Below are 18,495 nucleotides of genomic sequence, written 5' to 3' on the forward strand. Positions count from 1 at the left end.
ATTAAAATTTCTAATGTTTGTGCAGATTAGTTTAGCACTTTTCCCCTTGAAATGGGGGCCGTGTCCTCTGATACTGAAGTGAAACAGCTTGTAGTGGTCTACATTATCTAGTCTCTTTCAGAATCCTAAGAACCGAAATCATACAATGTGTCAGCTCTTTTCTAATGAGAATATGTCAATTTATATAATCTCAGACAATCAAATCCCTCCATTCCCTCAATCCTTCTGATTGCTCTCCTCCTATATTCTGTTAGCAGCTGCAATTTTCTGTTTGTTTGGCAGAGAGCACAAATAAGCAGTGTGGTCACACCAATCATTTCATAAAATGGAAGTCTTGCCTCACTATTGTCAATATTGATATTTTTCATACATCCCAATATTTGATTTGCTTTGTTCAGCCACCAAGCATTTCTAGATGAGCTGTATTAAAGAACTTACTAAAATCTGAGTATACCGCATTCACTGCTTTGCCTCTGTCAAGTAGCTTTGTCACACCCTCAAAGAAAACCAGTAAAATTAGATTGGCAAGAATTCCCCTTCATGAATCTATATTTGCTACTTTTTTCCCAAAAGTATGTGTTATTCATAAAATTAGTGTAATACGAAAAACAGTTCAAATTGGACATTACATAAAGTGCAATACAGATCAATTTCTTTCATTACAATATTAATTACATGCCAAACATACAGCCTGAGGGGTTTAACACTGGTTCCAATAGCTCTGTACACCATGGCAGCACAGCCTTAGACAGTGGCCTTCTCCATTAAGCCCCTGTGGTTGCTGCTCCCAGCTTTAGTGCATCCCTTAGTAATCCTGGACCTTGGGCAGCAGCGTGAGCAGGGAGTAGAGTGTGAGTTGTAAGGGCTTTGGCTCACAGGGCTTCGGGGGAAAGGGCGAAGCGGGGTACGTTTTTTTTCTTCTCCATTCCTATAAAGGAAAAGGGTAGCTATGAGTGATAGGCCAGTTTGTTGCTTTCGGTGTGGGATGTGGGAGTTCCCGGAAACACCTAGCCGCCCGGAGGTTCACATTTGCGCCAGGTGCGTGGAACTGCAGCTCCTGAGGGACCGCGTCAGGGAACTGGAGCAGCGGCTTGATGACCTTAGTCTAGTCAGGGAGAATGAGAGACAAATAGACATGAGTTATAGGGAAGTAGTTACACCGGGGCCTCAGGGGGAAGACACGTGGGTTACAGTTAGGAGGAGTAAAGGTCATAAGGGTAACGTACCAGAGAGTACTCCAGCGGTTGTCCAGGGCTCGGCGACAGGTGTGAGAGGGGAGGGGTGTGAGCAATTAGTGGTGGGGTCACCTGTGGTTGTCCCCCTCCAAAACAGGTATATTGTTTTGGATAGTGTGGAGGAGGATGACTCTCCGCGGGTAAGCCACAGTGACCAGGTCACTGGCACACAGTCAGGCTCTGTGGTCTGGAAAGGAAAGAGAGGGATTAGGAGAGCAATAGTGGTGGGGGACGCGTCGGTTAGAGGCACGGACAGGCGATTCTGTGGGTGCGAACGGGACTCCAGGATGGTAGTCTGCCTACCTGGGGCTGGGGTACTGGATGTCTCCGAGCGGATAGGAGGCATATTAAAAGGGGAGGATAAAGAAACGGATGTCATTGTACACATTGGTGCAAATGACGTACATAGGAAGAGCAGGGGGATCCTACGAGAGCAATTCAGGGAGTTGGGAAGTAGGCTAAAAAGTCGGGCCTCCAGGATGGCAATCTCTGGGCTGCTCCCAATGCCTAGGGCCAGTGGGGCTAGGAATAGGGAGATAGTACAATTGAACGCTTGGCTAAAGGACTGGTCCAGGAGGGAGGGATTCATATTCCTGGATCACTGGGAAGTTTTCAAGAGAGGAGGGCACCTGTACAAGGACGGGTCACAACTAAATTGGAAGGGCATGAATATCCTGGCTGGGAGTTTTGCCAGTGCAGTTCGGGTGGGTTTAAACTAATATGGCAGGGGGTGGGGATCAAAAAATTAGGTCTACAAGTGTAGAGGCTAGGGACGAGCTTGGGGCCAGGACAAGGCTGGCAAAGAAGAAGAGGACTCTGAGGGAGGATGACCTCACTGGGCCTGGAGGTCTGGAGTGCATCTACTTCAATGCAAGGAGCGTAGCAGGTAAGACAGACGAACATAGGGCCTTAATGCTTACGAGGAATTTGGATGTGGTTGCAGTGACAGAGACTTGGTTGAAAGAGGGACAGGACTGGCAGCTGAATATTCCGGGGTACAAGTGTTTTCGGCGAGACAGAGGAGGGGCCAAAAGAGGTGGGGGAGTAGCAGTATTAATTAGAGAGCATATTACAGCGGTGCAGAGGGAGGACAATTCAGAGGGGTCGTGTAACGAGTCACTGTGGGTGGAGCTCAGAAACAGGAAGGGCGCAGTCACTATGTTGGGGGTATACTACAGGCCTCCCAACAGCCCAAGGGAAGTGGAAGAACGGATATGTCAGGAGATAATGGATAGGTGCAGGAAAAATAGGGTTGTTGTAGTGGGAGACTTCAATTTCCCTGGTATAGACTGGAAATCGCATAGGGCTGGGAGTCTGAATGGGGAGGCATTTGTAAAATGCGTACAGGAAGGTTCTTTGGAACAATATGTAGATAGCCCGACTAGAGAGGGGGCTATACTGGACCTGGTACTGGGGAATGAGCTCGGTCAGGTCTTCAAAGTTTTGGTAGGGGAACATGTGGCAAATAATGACCACAATTCTGTTAGCTTTAGGATAGTGATGGAAAAGGATGAGTGTTGTCCCAAGGGTAAGGTGTTGGATTGGGGGAAGGCTAACTTTAGTGGGATTAGGCAGAATTTGGCAGCTGTTGATTGGGAGAGGCTGTTTGAGGGTAAATCCACATCTGGCATGTGGGAGTCTTTTAAGGAACAGTTGTTAGGGCTGCAGAATAGGCATGTGCCTGTAAAAAAGGATAGGAAGGGTAGGATTCGAGAACCGTGGATAACCAGGGAAATTGAGGGATTGGTCAGAAAGAAAAGAGTGGTGTACGTTAGGTCCAGGCAGCTAAAAACGGAGGGAGCTCTGGAGGAGTACAAAGAAAGTAGGAAAGAACTCAAACGGGGAATTAGAAGGGCAAAAAGGGGTCACGAAATTTCCTTGGCAGACAGGATTAAGGAGAATCCCAAGGCATTTTATTCATACGTTAAGAGCAAAAGGGTTGTCAGGGAAAAAATCAGACCTCTCAGGGACAAAAGTGGGGAATTATGCTGAGAGCCCAAAGAAGTAGGGGAGATCCTAAATGAATACTTTGCATTGGTATTCACAAAGGAGAGGGATGTGTTGACTGAGAGTGTCTCGGAGAGGAGTGTTGACCCGTTAGAGAAAATCTCCATTAGAAGGGAGGAAGTGTTAGGTTTTTTAGGGAATATAAAGACTGACAAATCCCCAGGGCCTGATGGAATCTATCCCAGGCTGCTCAGGGAGACGAGAGATGAAATCGCTGGGCCTCTGACGCAAATCTTTGTCTCGTCACTGGACACAGGTGAGGTCCCAGAGGATTGGAGGATAGCTAATGTGGTCCCGTTATTTAAGAAGAGTAGGAAGGATAACCCGGGAAATTATAGGCCGGTGAACTTGACGTCCGTGGTCAGGAAGTTGTTGGAGGGGATTCTTAGAGATAGGATGTATGCGCATTTAGAAAGGAATAAACTCATTAACGATAGTCAGCATGGTTTTGTGAGAGGGAGGTCATGCCTCACTAACCTGGTGGAGTTTTTTGAAGAAGAGACTAGAATGGTTGATGAGGGAAGGGCCGTGGATGTCGTCTATATGGACTTTAGTAAAGCGTTTGACAAAGTCCCTCATGGTAGGTTGGTGCAAAAGGTTGGATCTCATGGGATAAAGGGGGAGGTGGCTAGATGGGTGGAGAACTGGCTTGGTCACAGAAGACAGAGGGTGGTAGTGGAAGGGTCTTTTTCCGGCTGGATGCCTGTGACTAGTGGTGTTCCGCAGGGCTCTGTATTGGGACCTCTGCTGTTTGTGATTTATATAAACGATCTGGAAGGTGTAACTGGGGTGATCAGTAAGTTTGCGGACGACGCGAAAATGGCTGGACTTGCAGATAGTGAGGAACATTGTCAGAGGCTACAGAAGGATATAGATAGGCTGGAAATTTGGGCAAAGAAATGGCAGATGGAGTTCAATCCAGATAAATGCGAAGTGATGCATTTTGGTAGAACTAACGTAGGGGGGAGCTATACGATAAATGGCAGAACCATAAAGGGTGTAGATACACAGAGGGACCTGGGTGTGCAAGTCCACAGATCCTTGAAGGTGACGTCACAGGTGGAGAAGGTAGTGAAGAAGGCATATGGCAAGATTGCCTTTATAGGACGGGGCATAGAGTATAAAAGTTGGGGTCTGATGTTGCGGTTGTATAGAACGTTGGTTCGGCCGCATTTGGAATACTGCGCCCAGTTCTGGTCGCCGCACTACCAGAAGGACGGAGGCTTTAGAGAGAGTGCAGAGGAGGTTTACCAGGATGTTGCCTGGTATGGAAGGGCTTAGTTATGAGGAGAGATTGGGTAAACTGGGGTTGTTCTCACTGGAAAGACGGAGGATGAGGGGTGACCTGATAGAGGTGTATAAAATTATGAAAGGCATAGATAGGGTGAACGGTGGGAAGCTTTTTCCCAGGTCGGTGGTGACGTTCATGAGGGGTCATAGGTTCAAGGTGGGGGGGGGGAGGTTTAACACGGATATCAGAAGGACGTATTTTACACAGGGTGGTGGGGGCCTGGAATGCGCTGCCGGGCAAGGTGGTGGAGGCGGACACACTGGGAACGTTTAAGACTTATCTAGATAGCCACATGAACGGAGTGGGAATGGAGGGATACAAAAGAATGGTCTAGTTTGGACCAAGGAGCGGCGCGGGCTTGGAGGGCCGAAGGGCCTGTTCCTGTGCTGTATTGTTCTTTGTTCTTGGTATAATAGAACATAGAACAGTACAGCACAGAACAGTCCCTTCGGCCCACGATGTTGTGCCGAGCTTTATCTGAAACCAGTCTGCAACTGGTGGACCGTTCTTTGCATTGGAAGTCCATCAAATTTCAAGCAGACAAAAGAGTATCTCACAAGATGTAGTCTCATCCACCTTTGAGCTAGAGGTTTAAATAATCAAATTCAAGATGTTTTATTCCCTTGTTGATTTTTTTTTTTACAAACAGTCATAAAACAAGTCTTCCATTCACTCTTAAAAATGCTTTCCCTGCTTTCGTCGTAAAGACATTATTGTCTGTCAACTTCTGGACAGTTTAAAATCTCTGAATACTATACCCTGTGGTTGGTCTATTCTGTCACCGTAGCTCATTCCATAGTTTCAGATCGAGGCTTTCGCTCTGGCCTAAGGGCCTATAACATACCGCCAGCGGTAACTTACCTCTGTCAGCACCTATTAATTCTGCCCAAAGTGTTACTGCTCTTTTCTATATGTTCGCATTTGTGCCTTGATATTGGAGTTTATATATACATTATCACACCATGTTCTTCTGATATGGTTTCTTCTAAAAATGTATCTCCTTTCAGGTATGTTTGCCAATGACTGAAACCATTCCACTCTGTCTCTGATACTAATGTCAAAGCCATTACCCCTGAAGGGCCTTCCAGGTCACATTTTATTTGTTATTTTTGCATTAGTGTAACCACAGCTCTTTAACCTTTCCCATTTGCTAAATTGTTATTTTTTGTTTTTTCACCCAGAGTTAAAATTGAACATATTAAACCTGTGTTTTTTTCGTTAGTAAAGCTTCCGATTTGCTCCAATTCGTCTGGATGATCTCTTGCACCCATCTCAATCACCCCTGCATCGAATTTTAAACATATTCCTACCTTCCAAAAATTGTGCATGCAAACATCTTAACCTAAACAAAGATGGAGGAGGTGGGGGTTAAGTCCAGCTGGTTTGTATGTTCCATTGTTTGAGGAACTGGAACCCTGATCCCCACACCAAAACCTTGGCCAAGCTTTAAACTGCATAATTACCCTCTGCTTCTTTCACTGACACACATTTGAAAAACAAATCCGTATTATTTGAATATTCTGCTGACTTTGCAATCGGTGGTACTGAATTTTACTCCTTTCAAAGCATATCAGTCTGAAATTCTTGCTTCAATTAAGTAATTTTATGTTTGTAGGGAGACAGTTTAGTGTGTAGGAGTGATGTGGAGATGGGATGAGTGCTACTCGTATGTTACCCAATATCCCTTTACTGCTTTTGTTTAGGAACCTGAGAAGAAGATGAAGGAAAAACTGGATGAGGAAGAAAGCAAACGTATAGCTGAGGAAGCGAAAAAGAAAGATGAGGATGATGATGAGGATGATGAAGATGAAGAGAAGGAGGAGGAAGAGGAAAAGAAAGATGAAGAGGAGGAGGAGGAGGATGCATCAGATGATAAAACTGCAACAAAAGATGAATTGTGAAATCTGTATATTTTCAATCATGCCCAATCATCAATGTTTTTCTGCGATTTAATCCTTTCACCAGTGTCTTCTCTTGGAGTTCCTAATTGAAATGTCTCCTGCATAGCAAATGCTATTGTTACAAACTTGGGACTATCAGATTTCATACTAGTTTTCTTTTTGAGATGTACAATGTCACATGTTGCTGTCCTGGGAGAATCAGTCAAACTTGGTCTGGGCTCTCCCTACTGGGAACTAATTTATTGAATCAATTTATTGTGCCACTGGTATCTTAACAGAGCCTATCAGTGGTTGCAGGTGATTCACCAGAACCTATTGCTTCACACAGTACTAGGGTGAAATCTGGCTCATTGGGAGTCTGTTACTTATTTGTTATCTTTTTTCCCCTCAACCACCTCCAAAAACAAAAAGCTGTTGGCAGCTCTGTTTTGTTTATTTGTCAGGAAAGCAGAACGTCTGAACCTGTGTCTGGTCATTTCCACTGTTGAGAAAAATCCCCTTGGTAGATGGGAATTTCTTGACGTGGACCTAGAGATACTAATTTGTTCCCGAAGGTAGCTCCTGAAACATTCTTTATTATTTTAGTTTCTCTGCTGCTGCTGAATGTCTCTGCCTGACATGGTGAATGTACTACCATGAACTGTACTGGATGTGGATCCCATTCCTGACCCAGCATTAATGAAGAGTGTAATATCTCCTAAATTTAACAAGAGATTGAGGATAGAACAGTGGCTGCATGTTTTCACATACGATTGGCAATATTAGTTTTGTCACAATGAGCCTGTAATGTATGTAAATTGGCATCATTGATATAAATGCGATACATTTATTACATGAGTGAAATGGAGGAATTGGAAGGATCAGAGAGCAATGAAAGTATCCTTAAAAACCTATTTGGTATTTATCACAATTATTGCACAGCTTTGTAGCTCTGCATTGGGAGCTTTTCTTCAAATGCATAAGAAGCTGATGAATAGATTAACCATCGCATTGAAACTACATTCACATCAGTACCTGATGGAAAATTCCATCCCAAACCATTGGCTGATCTTGGTGTAAATAATTGCAATCTGAGGCAATGTCCCACTTTTCAGCCGAGGTTTTGATTATTTTTGGTACCTTTAAAAAAAGTTTGTCTTTAACTGATTTTGTAGGATCTGAATGTATTTCCAGAGACCAAACATTTGTTTTAAATAAACCTGTACAAAAATCTGTCAGAGATTATAGCGTATTAATTTTCTTTCAATCACAGTGAAGGGTAGGAACTCAGATGACTAAAAATCCTTTCACGTGATCTTCCAGGCCAGATGAAGAAATGCTGTTCCCTGTTTAATCAACAGGTTTGAGATCAAAGAAATGTTCCTCCACCACTTCAAAAATCAATGCAGCTGATCCTTGAAATCACTGTTCTGAAGTTGCACAATGAGCCTATACGCATGCAGCAGTATATTGCAGGAAAATACAAATCAAAGCAGTAACATGCATTTGCACTTTTAATGTAGGCCATTGAGAACAGTAATTACATTTTTTTTGGAACTTTGTTAGGAGGGCTGCCAATTCACACAAAGTCCTGTCTTTGAGGTGGGTGGGTTTGCAGAGTGAGCAATGGTTTCCATATCTCTTCTATCCTTTAAAATAACTCGAGACACGTTTATTTTCAATTCCACATCTTCCCCATATCTCACCTTTTCATGACCTCGGGATGTCCCAAGGTGAGGGAAGTATTCTTGAAATACAATTAGTGTTGTGATATCGAAAATGTGGCAGCCAATTTACAGCAATAAAATAAATGATTAATTGTTAAGATCTTTATTGAGATATAAATATTGGCTAGGACGCACAGGATAATGCATCAGGACTTTTGATACACAAAAGGGGCACATGGGTGTCGGTTTAAATTTAAGCTGAGAAACTGCATCTCTGACAGTGCAGCATTCCCTAAGTTATGCGTTGAAGTGTTGGCCTAGATTTTGTGCACAAATCTCAAGTTGGACTTGGACCCACAAACTTCTGCCATAGGAGCATGAACCTACTGAACCTTGGCACACTTTGTTTCCCAGAACCTAGCTAAGTGCACATATTGTAGAGGTTACAGAAAGAAAAAGTCACGTGAGGAACTGTTGAGTTGCAAGTTTGTGGAGATAGAAACTCAGCACCTTTGACTGAAAGCAGCTGGAAGATGGTCAGAGCCTCAAGTTGATGAAGACATAAAAGAAGGAAGACTGAATAGAAATGAGCAGACTGAACTCCAGATTGAGAAGTACACCAAAGTTCAATGGGATGTGGCAGCCAGGAGTTTGAAGGAGTTGTGTTAAAAAGTTGCATTGGTAGTAGACAAGAAGAGATGGTTTTGGTTTTTGATTAAATATTCACTTTTACCAGATATTGATAACAAAAAATGCTGGAAATACTTGGCAGGTCAGGCAGCATCTGTGGAGAGAAACTGTGTATGTGTGTGTACACCAGTGTTTTTGTCCTGCCGAGGTATCTCTGGTGATGAGCGTGGGATTGTTGATTTTCCGAGCCGAGTTGGTGAAGCTACCAGTGAACAAGCAGAGGAACCGTTAAGCTTATTTCTCAGCAAAAAACCTAAGAATCCGGTCTTTGAGAAATATCTGTTGGGATACGTGGATGGACTGACTGGCGAAGATGGCGGCTTCAACAGCTATTTTTGGGCAATTAGGAGGTTAGAGTGGAGTGGCTTCAGATGTTTTTCATTGCCAATAATATCTCAAAAATCCTAGTGATTCAGCTGTTAATCAGACTGGGGAAAGAAAAAGGGCTATATTTTTGAAGGAAGCAGGCTCAGGAATTTGCTCAAGAATTTGCTCATCCCTGCTAAACCAAAAGGAACAACACTGTCAGACATTTTGTATAAGCTATTGGAGATTGCAGAAAGTTATTGCTTTGAAACCAAGGAAGCAGTTGCCCAGTGAGGACATCACAGACTTTATTGTGGCTTTGAAAATGCTGTCCATTGTAAATTTGGAGATTTTCAAGTGAGAGTGTTGTGGAACAAATGTGTGTGTGGTTTAAAAAATGGACGCATTTGCAGTAAGTTACTGACATTGCCAAAGTTAACTTTCAACCAAAGGCAGACTTACACTTTGGGGGCCCTACATTCTGCCTCCATGATGGGGCACCTGTGACATCGTGCTCTGCCCTCGGTGATGTCAAGCCCTGCACATCACCGATGTGAAGCCTCACCCCAAATTATATCAAGAACCGTCCTGAATGACTTCAAGCCCTGCCCTCAAATGACATCATTGCCCTTTTGACCCGGCCCACCCTCAACTCACACGATGCAAACTACAAAAATATTAAAAAGTACACAAATCACTGCCTTTGAACTGATGAAAACACACCTGCAATTGATGAAGTCAAATCCTTAATGCAAGCCACATAAACCCATAAAAGTACTAGTACACAAATCACTGCTCACTGCTTCAATGCTTTGTAATTTATGGAAACAAGCCTGTAATTGATTAATTCAAATCCTTAATGCAAGCCACAAAAATACAAAAAACACTTAATAAATCACTACTTAACTCTTCAGTGCTTTTTGACTTATGAAAACAAGCCTATAATTGATTCATTGAAATCCAAGCCTGCCTGGTGTCAACATGACAGTAGAGATGGCCAATATTGCAATCCATGTGTCTTGGGGTGAGCAAACATGGGACTGGCTGATGAGCAACGAGATTGAGAAATCAGCTGATGATATCACTCTGGCACAACACCGGCCAGTGTCGGACAGAATGAGGCAGAAAAAGTACAGTGCAGGAGATCCAATCAAGTGGAGTCCAGTGAGTCCAAGTCCAATATCAGGATTTGCTGGCAGCTGGCTGGCAGGATTTCATTTTTTGTCCAGAAGAGACTTTCTGAAGACCAGTACTGAGAGCGATGGGGGATGGAGGTTACTCACTAGTTGAAACTGCCCGCATGTGACAGCCATGATATCAAATCAGCAAATGATGATCCCATTTGGAAAACAGAATTTAAACAAGAGAATAAGGAGAAGGGACATATTTTAAAAGATTTTCTTGTTTCATCAGTTTTTCATTAGTTTGTTTGCAATCCATGGCAATTTAGATTTTCTTCACAAAATCATCAATATCATCATAGGTAAAATCCTGCAAGGATGCATTTTCAATTGTCAGTATTACTGAACTTGTCTAATGTTCCAAATGCAGCATACATTTCAGATAATTTTAAAACTATTTTCGATTTGTGACATATTGTAAAAAAATATTTTCTGATAGTTTCCACATTTGGAAAGGTTGCCTGCAAACCATCATCTACAGGTCTGTACCAATCAGCTGGTGATCTCCAAGTACAGAGCTTATCATTATCGACGAAATGAATGAATTGTTTCACTTCATCTTCAAAACGATTTGTCTCTATGTCCTCCCAGTCGAATTCAGTTAATTTCTTACTACATCGGCTCTTAGCATTCTCATCCAAACTTCTGTCGAAAAGCATGGAAAATAATTCAACAGTTTTCTTCAGAGATTCATTTCTACTCTGCAATTGCACCATTATTGTGTCACAAATAGCACTGACAGAATCAACGATGACCTCTTTCCCTTTTAAAGTGATTTCATTGTCATTAGTTTCATCCAAAAAATAACTTCCTGTGTCTTGCAGAGTGTGTAATAGATACGAGTCACAGGGAGGTTGTCACACCACAGGTTCAGTGAGGTAAATGGGTGACTACCAAGAGAGGCAGGAAGGTAGTGCAGGACTCCTGTGGCTATTCCCCTTTCAAACAGGTTTACCGTTTTGGATACTGTTGAGGTCGGATAGTCTCTCAGGGGAAAATATCAGCAGCAGCCAGGCCTATGGCACCACACTTTGTTCTGCTGGAAAGCAGAACAAGCGAGCAGCAGTAATAGGGGACTCGCTAGTTAGAGGCACAGACAAGTGTTTCTGTGGCCATGATCAAAACTCCAGGATGGTGTGTTGCCTCCCTGGTACCAGGATCAAGGACATCTCTTAGCGGTTGCAGGACATTCTTAAGGGGGAGGGTGAGCAGCCATAGGCTGTTGATCACATTGGTACCAACGACATAGGTAGAAAAAGGGATGAGGTCAGGAAGTGTGAATATAGAGAGGCAGAAGGCTAAAGTGCAGGACCTTGAAGGTAGTAATTTCTGGACTACTGCCGGTGCCATGTGCTAGTGAGAGTAGGCATAGGAAGATTAGGCAGATGAATGCAGGGCTGGTGCAGGGGGCAGGGATTTAGATTTGTGGATCACTGGGATCTTTTCAGGAGAAGGAGTGACCTGTTCAAGAGGGATAGGTTACAACTGAACTGGAGGGGGATTAATAACCTGGCGGGGAGATTTGCTGGAGCTAATGGGAGGGTTTAAACTATTTTGGCAGGGGGGTGGGACCCAGAGCAATAGGGAGACAGAAGAGAAGTTAAAGAGAGCGCAGAAGTTAAAGAGAGCACATTAAGTAGTAAAGACAGTGTCAATAATCCTAGTACCAGGCAGATCAGGCAAAAGCAGGGCAGAGAGCAAGGGAAGTCGAGATTAAACTGCATTTATTTCAATGCAAGAGGCCTGACGGGCAAGGCAGATGAACTCAGGGCATGAATGGGTACATGGGACTGGGATATTATAGCCATTACTGAAACATGGCTAAGAGAGGGACAGGATTGGCAGCTCAATGTTCCTGGGTACAGATGCTGTAGGAAAGATAGAACAGAAGGTAAGAGAGGAGGGGGAGTTGCGTTTTTTATTCGGGAAAACATCACGGCAGTACTGAGAGGGGATATTTCTGATGGTTCGCCTCCTGAGTCTATATGGGTAGAACTGAGAAATAAGGGGAAATCACTTTGATAGGACTGTACTATAGGCCCCCTAAGAGTCAGCGGAAATTGAGCAGCAAATATGTCAGGAGATTATAGATAGCTCCAAAGAAAATAGGGTGGTAATAGTCAGGGACTTTAACTTTCCCAACATTGACTGGGACATCTTAGTATTAGAGGGTTGGATGGAGAGAAATTTGTTGAGTGTATTCAGGAGGAATTTCTCATTCAGTATGTGGATGGCCCAACTAGAGAGGGGGTGAAACTGGACCTGCTCTTGGGAAATAAGGAAGGGCAGGTGACAGAAGTGTTAGTGAGGGATCACTTTGGGATCAGTGACCATAATTCCATTAGTTTTAAGATAGCTATGGAGAATGATAGGTCTGGCCCAAAAGTTAAAATTCTAAATTGGGGCAAGAACAATTTTGATGATATTATTCAGGAACTTTCAAAAGTTGATTGGTGGAGTCTGTTGGCAGGCAAAGGGTCGTCTGGTAAGTGGAAAGCTTTCAAAATTGTGTTAACCAGGGTTCAAGGTAAGCACATTCCTTTTAGAGTGAAGGGCAAGGCTGGTAGAAGTAAGGGACCCTGGATGACTCGGGATATTGAGGCCCCGGTCAAGAAGAAGGAGGCACATGACATGCATAGGCAGCTGGGATGAAGTGGATCTCTTGAAGAGTATAGAGGGTATGGAGTAGAGTTGAGAGAGATATCAGGAGGGCAAAAAGGGGACACGAGATTCTATGGCAGATAAGGCAAAGGAGAATTCAAAGAGCTTCTTCAAATACATAAAGGGCAAAAAGAGTAACCATTTAGAGAGTAGGGCCTCTTAAGGATCAACAAGGTAATCTATGTGCGGATCCACAAGAGATGGGTGCAATCCTAAACTAATATTTCTCATCAGTATTTACTGTTGAGAAAGGCATGGATGTTAGGGAACTTGGGGAAATAAATAGTGATGTCTTGAGCAATGTACATATTACAGAGAAGGAGATGCAGGAAGACTTAAGAGTGCATCAAGGTAGATAAATCCATGGGACCTGATGAAGTTTATCCCAGGACATTGTGGGAGGCTAGGGAAGAAATTGTGGGTCCCCTAGCAGAGATATTTGAATTATCAACAGCCACAGGTGAGGTGCCTGAAGATTGGAGGGTGGCAAATGTTGTGCCTTTGTTTAAGAAGGGCTGCAGGGAAAAGCCTGGGAACTACATATGTAATGGATAAGTTGTTAGAAGGTATTCTGAGAGACAGGATCTCCAGCATTTAGAGAGTCAAGAACTGATTAGGGACAGTCAGCATGGCTTTGTGAGTGCAAAATCACGTCTCACAAATTTGATTGAATTTTTTGAAGGGGTAACTAAAAAGATAGATGAGGGCAGTGCAGTTGATGTCTAAATGGACTTTAGCAAGGCCTTTGACAAGGTACCAACGGTAGGTTGTTGCATAAGGTTAAATCTCACGGGATCTAGGGTGAGGTGGCCAAATGGTTACAAAATTGGCTTGATGACAGAGACAGAGGGTGATTGTAGAGGGTTGTTTTTCAAACTGGAGACTTGTGACCAGCGGTGTGCCTCAGGGATCAGTGCTGGGTCCACTGTTATTTGTCATTTGTATTAATCATTTGGATGAGAATTTAGGAGGCACGGTTAGTAAGTTTGCAGATGACAACAAGATTGGTGGCATAGTGGACAGCGAAGAAGGTTATCTAGGATTGCAACGGGATCTTGATCAATTGGGCCAGTGGCTGATGAATGGCAGATGGAGTTTAATTTAGATAAATGTGAGGTGGTGCATTTTGGTAGATCGAACCAGGACAGGACTTACTCAGTTAATGGTAGGGTGTTGGGGTGAGTTATAGAACAACAAGATCTAGTGGTACAGGTTCATAGCTCCTTGAAAATGGAGTCACAGGTGGACAGGATGGTGAAGAAAGCATTCAGCATGCTTGGTTTCATTGGTTAGAACATTGAATACCGGAGCTGGGATGTCTTGTTGAAGTTGTACAAGACATTGCTATGGCCACACTTGGAATACTATGTACAGTTCTGGTCACCCTATTATAGAAAGGATATTATTAAACTAGAAAGAGTGCAGAAAAGATTTACTAGGATGCTACTGGGACTTGATGGTTTGAGTTATAAGGAGAGGCTGGATAGACTGGGACTTTTTTCCCTGCAGCGTAGGAGACATGGGGGTGATCTTATAGAAGTCTATAAAATAATGAGGGTCATGGATCAGCTAGATAGTCAACACCTTTTCCCAAAGGTAGGGGAGTCGAAAACTAGAGGGCATAGGTTTAAGGTGAGAGGGGAGAGATACAAAAGGGCCCAGAGGGGCAATTTTTTCACACAGAGGGTGGTGAGTGTCTGGAACGAGCTGTCAGAGGCAGTAGTAGAGGCGGGTACAATTTTGTCTTTTAAAAAGCATTTAGACAGTTACATGGGTAAAATGGGTAGAGAGGGATATGGGCCAAATGCAGGCAATTGGGATTAGCTTAGTGGTTTAAAAAAAGGGCAGCATGAACAAGTTGGGCTGAAGGGCCTGCTTCCCTGCTATAAACCTCTGTGACTCTATTGTACGCTTCCTAATGTTTGTGCCTCTATTTCCACGACAAAACTTCTAACTGAGGCTAACAATTGTGAGGTATTCAATAAAGTGGCATTTTGCAGCGATTTGCTGATGGCATTGATTTTGAAATGGTTCCACAAAACAATAAAAACTACAATATCTTGCCTTGCAATTTTCTCTGCTAAGGAGTTTTATTTCAATTTCCACACATGGTTTCTCTGAATTTGACGTGGCTACGTCTGATAAACATTCCCTTATATCAACAAAGTTCAGTTTCAAAGCCGAAATAATATCTGCATGAGTAGACCCCCTGGTGTCACAAATGCTTCTGACTGTCAAATGTTTTCCATGTGCCTGCACCAAGTGTGATTGTAGCATATTCCACTGTTGCATGAAAAAACATACAAGTTTTGAACAAAGTCAAAAAAATGTTTGGCAGCTTCACATGATTCAGCTGCTGCATAGAAGATTAAATTCAAGGAGTGACTGGAACACGAGAAGAATAATGCACAGGGGCTTGCATTGTTCAGTCTTGCTTGTGGAGCTGAATATTTTCCTGCCAAACTTGTGGCATTATCAAAGCTCTGCCCATGACAATTTTTGATGTCCAAACCTAAATTTGCAATGATTTCCAAAGCTTTTGTCTCCAGGTGCTCAGAAGTGTGGGATTGTAACTGGACAAAACAGAGAAATTACTCTACATCACCATCGCTGGCCACATACCTTAAAATTAATATTAATTGGTTCACATGACTCACAGCTGGTGTTGAATCATTTATTATGGAATAGCATTTGGCATCTTTAACATCCTTAGTGAATTGGTTTCTGAGCCGCTCTGCAATTATGGTGAAGTCTTTGTTGGTTCTATGCATTAGAAAGTTGGTCTTCTCCGAGCCACAATATTGATAGCTTTTCAAATGTTCTTTGGGAAGCCCGTCAAATTCATCTCACCTTCAATTTTCTGTGCTTTTGACAACCAGGCTGATAGTGTCGATTCACATTAACTGATCTTTCTTGATATTAACAGATTAATTTTCTAAAAGAGCAGGCGACTTTTTTTTGCTCGCTCCAGCCCTGGGGTTCAAGTTGCCCCTGCTTATTCGATGTCCTTGCTGTTGCGCTCACTCATTGGCTGCCTCGCCTGCTGCCTGGCTATCTGGCCTCCTCACCTCACCTTTGGCTCATTGCCCAGCCCTCCTCAGCCCTGCTTGCCTGGCTGAGTTGCCCCATTGCTCCCCTCGATGACCGCTGGCACCCCCTTAGCCCTTGCACCTCACCTCTGCTCGACAACAACTTTCTCTTTCTAGAGGACCAGCACTCACTTTACTTAGCTTTTCCCTTTTAAATACTTATAAAAATTCTTGCTATCCATTTTTACATTTCTAGCTCTCTTCCTCTCATACTCTATAATTTATTTCTCCTGATTAACCTTTTAGTCATTCTCTGCCGTTCTTTATGTTCTGACCAAACATCTGTTCTACTTCTCGTCTTTGTGCAGTTATCTGCTTAGACCCACTCTTCTCCCTTTCAAACTAGATGAAACATTCAATCCTATTATGCTCACTGCTACCTAAGTGTGCCTTTACTCTGAGGTCATTAATTAATCCTGTCTCATTACACAATACCATGTCTAATATCGATCACCAGGTTCACGGAACTTAACCACCTGAATTCAACGCCCCGTCCGCCACGGAATCAGAGTGGGCAAGGGACAGACAACGGGAATGTCCATCGACCTCGGGTGGGAAATTCCAATCTTGCTCGAGCGAGGCTTGAAAATACCGCCCATCGACTTTAAGTCCCATTTAGTTCTTTAGCATTAATTTATGCTAATATTAACATCTTGTAGTTTCTCATTTACACTAGTCCTTTGATTCTCCATTACTTCTTTGGAGTTTTTTGAGGTTTATTTTGCTCCATGAAGACAGGCACAAAGTATTTGTTTGTTTTCTGTGTCAGTTCCTTATTCCCCATTATACATTCTCTTGACTTCGCTAGTAATGGACCTACATTTGTTTTTGCTAATTTTTTCCTTTTTACATACCTATAAAACCTTTTGCGGTCTATTTTTATGTTTCTTGGTAGTTTACTCTCATATTCACGTAGGGAAGATTGAGTAAATTAAAGGGAAATCTTCCCTACATATTGCCTTCCCCTCTCTAATTAGTTTAAAGCCCTCTCTACTTCCCTGGTTATATGACTCACTAGAACATTGGTCCCAGCATGGTTCAAGTATATACTGTGTCAATTTCACAGGTCCCACTTTCTCCTGCACTGGTGCAGTGCCCCATGAATCAAAGCCCATTTCTCCCACGCCAGTCTCTGAGCTACACATTCACCTCTCTAATTTTATTAACCTTACACCAATTTGCACGTGGCTCATGTAATGATCCAGAAACGGTTACCTTTGAGATTTTGCTTTTTAATTCAGTGCCTTTATACAGAATCTACTTTCTAGTCTTAGCAATGTCACTGGGATCTACATGGGTCACAACCACTAGATTCTCACCCTCCCACTACAAGTTCCTCTTCAGCCTGAGTAGATATCCTGAACCCTGGCAGTGGGCAGGCAACAGAGCCATCTGGACTGCAGAGAACAGTATCTATTTCGGGAGGGTAAGCGGACAATGAACTCAAAGAAGAAAGAACATAATCAGTTGAGATGAAGGATGAAATCACTGAGGATTAGAAGTCCTTCAGTGTAGGGGCTGAGAGAAGAGAGCAGTGAATCTCAGTGATAAAATACGTTAATTGCACTTGGGATGATAGTACAGAAGAATGATTTTGGAAGAGTAAACTCGAAATTAAAAGATACAAGATAGTTACCTGGCACAAAATGGACTCTGTGAAAAGACATTAAGATGTGCTGATTTAGGCACAGACATTGCACAACAAGTTAAATCCTGTTAGTGTCTAATTACAGTAAGAAGTCTCACAACACCAGGTTAAAGTCCAACAGGTTTATTTGGTAGCAAATACCATAAGCTTTCGGAGCAATGCTCCTTCGTCAGATGGAGTCTCCATCTGACGAAGGAGCATTGCTCCGAAAGCTTATGGTATTTGCTACCAAATAAACCTGTTGGACTTTAACCTGGTGTTGTGAGACTTCTTACTGTGCTTACCCCAGTCCAACGCCGGCATCTCCACATAGTGTCTAATTACTACAGGAAATAAATCAGACCTTGAGGCCCAGATGATCACCTTAGCTTGAGATAAAGCAGAACCAAAACAATGAGTTTTGGTAATGAGATCAGTCATTGATGGGGGGGCATAAATGTATAACGATGTGACAACTGCTAATGTCCGTACTTGTCTACTCTCCGAAATGTATAACGATGTGATAACTGCTAATGTCCGTACTTGTCCACTATTTGAAAAATATATAAAAGAAGTTCAGCTGCCATTTTAAAGTTGAGAAGGTGACTGCGTGCACTGCGGAGAGCCCAGCGCTTCTCCCAAAGCTTTGTCCAATAAACTGCATGTTGAGACTTTAAATCTGACTCCGAGTGGTGATTTTCCCACAACAGGTGAATGCATTGGAACAAGGTGAGATTCTCAGAGGAGAAAGTGCCAGATTGGTAGAGGATTAGCCCTTTCCAGCCCACTGATCTGAAGATAAGCACTACAATGTCAGTGCAATGGGCTTGTCTGGGTAAGGGATGGAAGATGGGGAGGCTG

The 18,495-nt window shown here is 43.1% G+C and overlaps 1 protein-coding gene across 1 annotated transcript in view; it reads left to right on the forward strand.

Moving 5' to 3' along the window:
* Nucleotides 1-18,495, forward strand: part of LOC144479378 (uncharacterized) — a 116,811-nt gene that overhangs the window by 27,116 nt on the left and 71,200 nt on the right. The window contains exons 9-12 of the mRNA XM_078197998.1: nucleotides 6,237-6,430; nucleotides 6,878-6,936; nucleotides 8,919-9,120; nucleotides 10,042-10,240. Coding sequence (XP_078054124.1) covers nucleotides 6,237-6,430; nucleotides 6,878-6,936; nucleotides 8,919-9,120; nucleotides 10,042-10,240 — 654 coding nt within the window. The remainder of the gene's footprint in view (nucleotides 1-6,236; nucleotides 6,431-6,877; nucleotides 6,937-8,918; nucleotides 9,121-10,041; nucleotides 10,241-18,495) is intronic.

Source organism: Mustelus asterias, chromosome 26 (assembly GCF_964213995.1).
Source record: "Mustelus asterias chromosome 26, sMusAst1.hap1.1, whole genome shotgun sequence".
In the NCBI taxonomy this organism is placed as follows: Eukaryota; Metazoa; Chordata; class Chondrichthyes; order Carcharhiniformes; family Triakidae; genus Mustelus; species Mustelus asterias.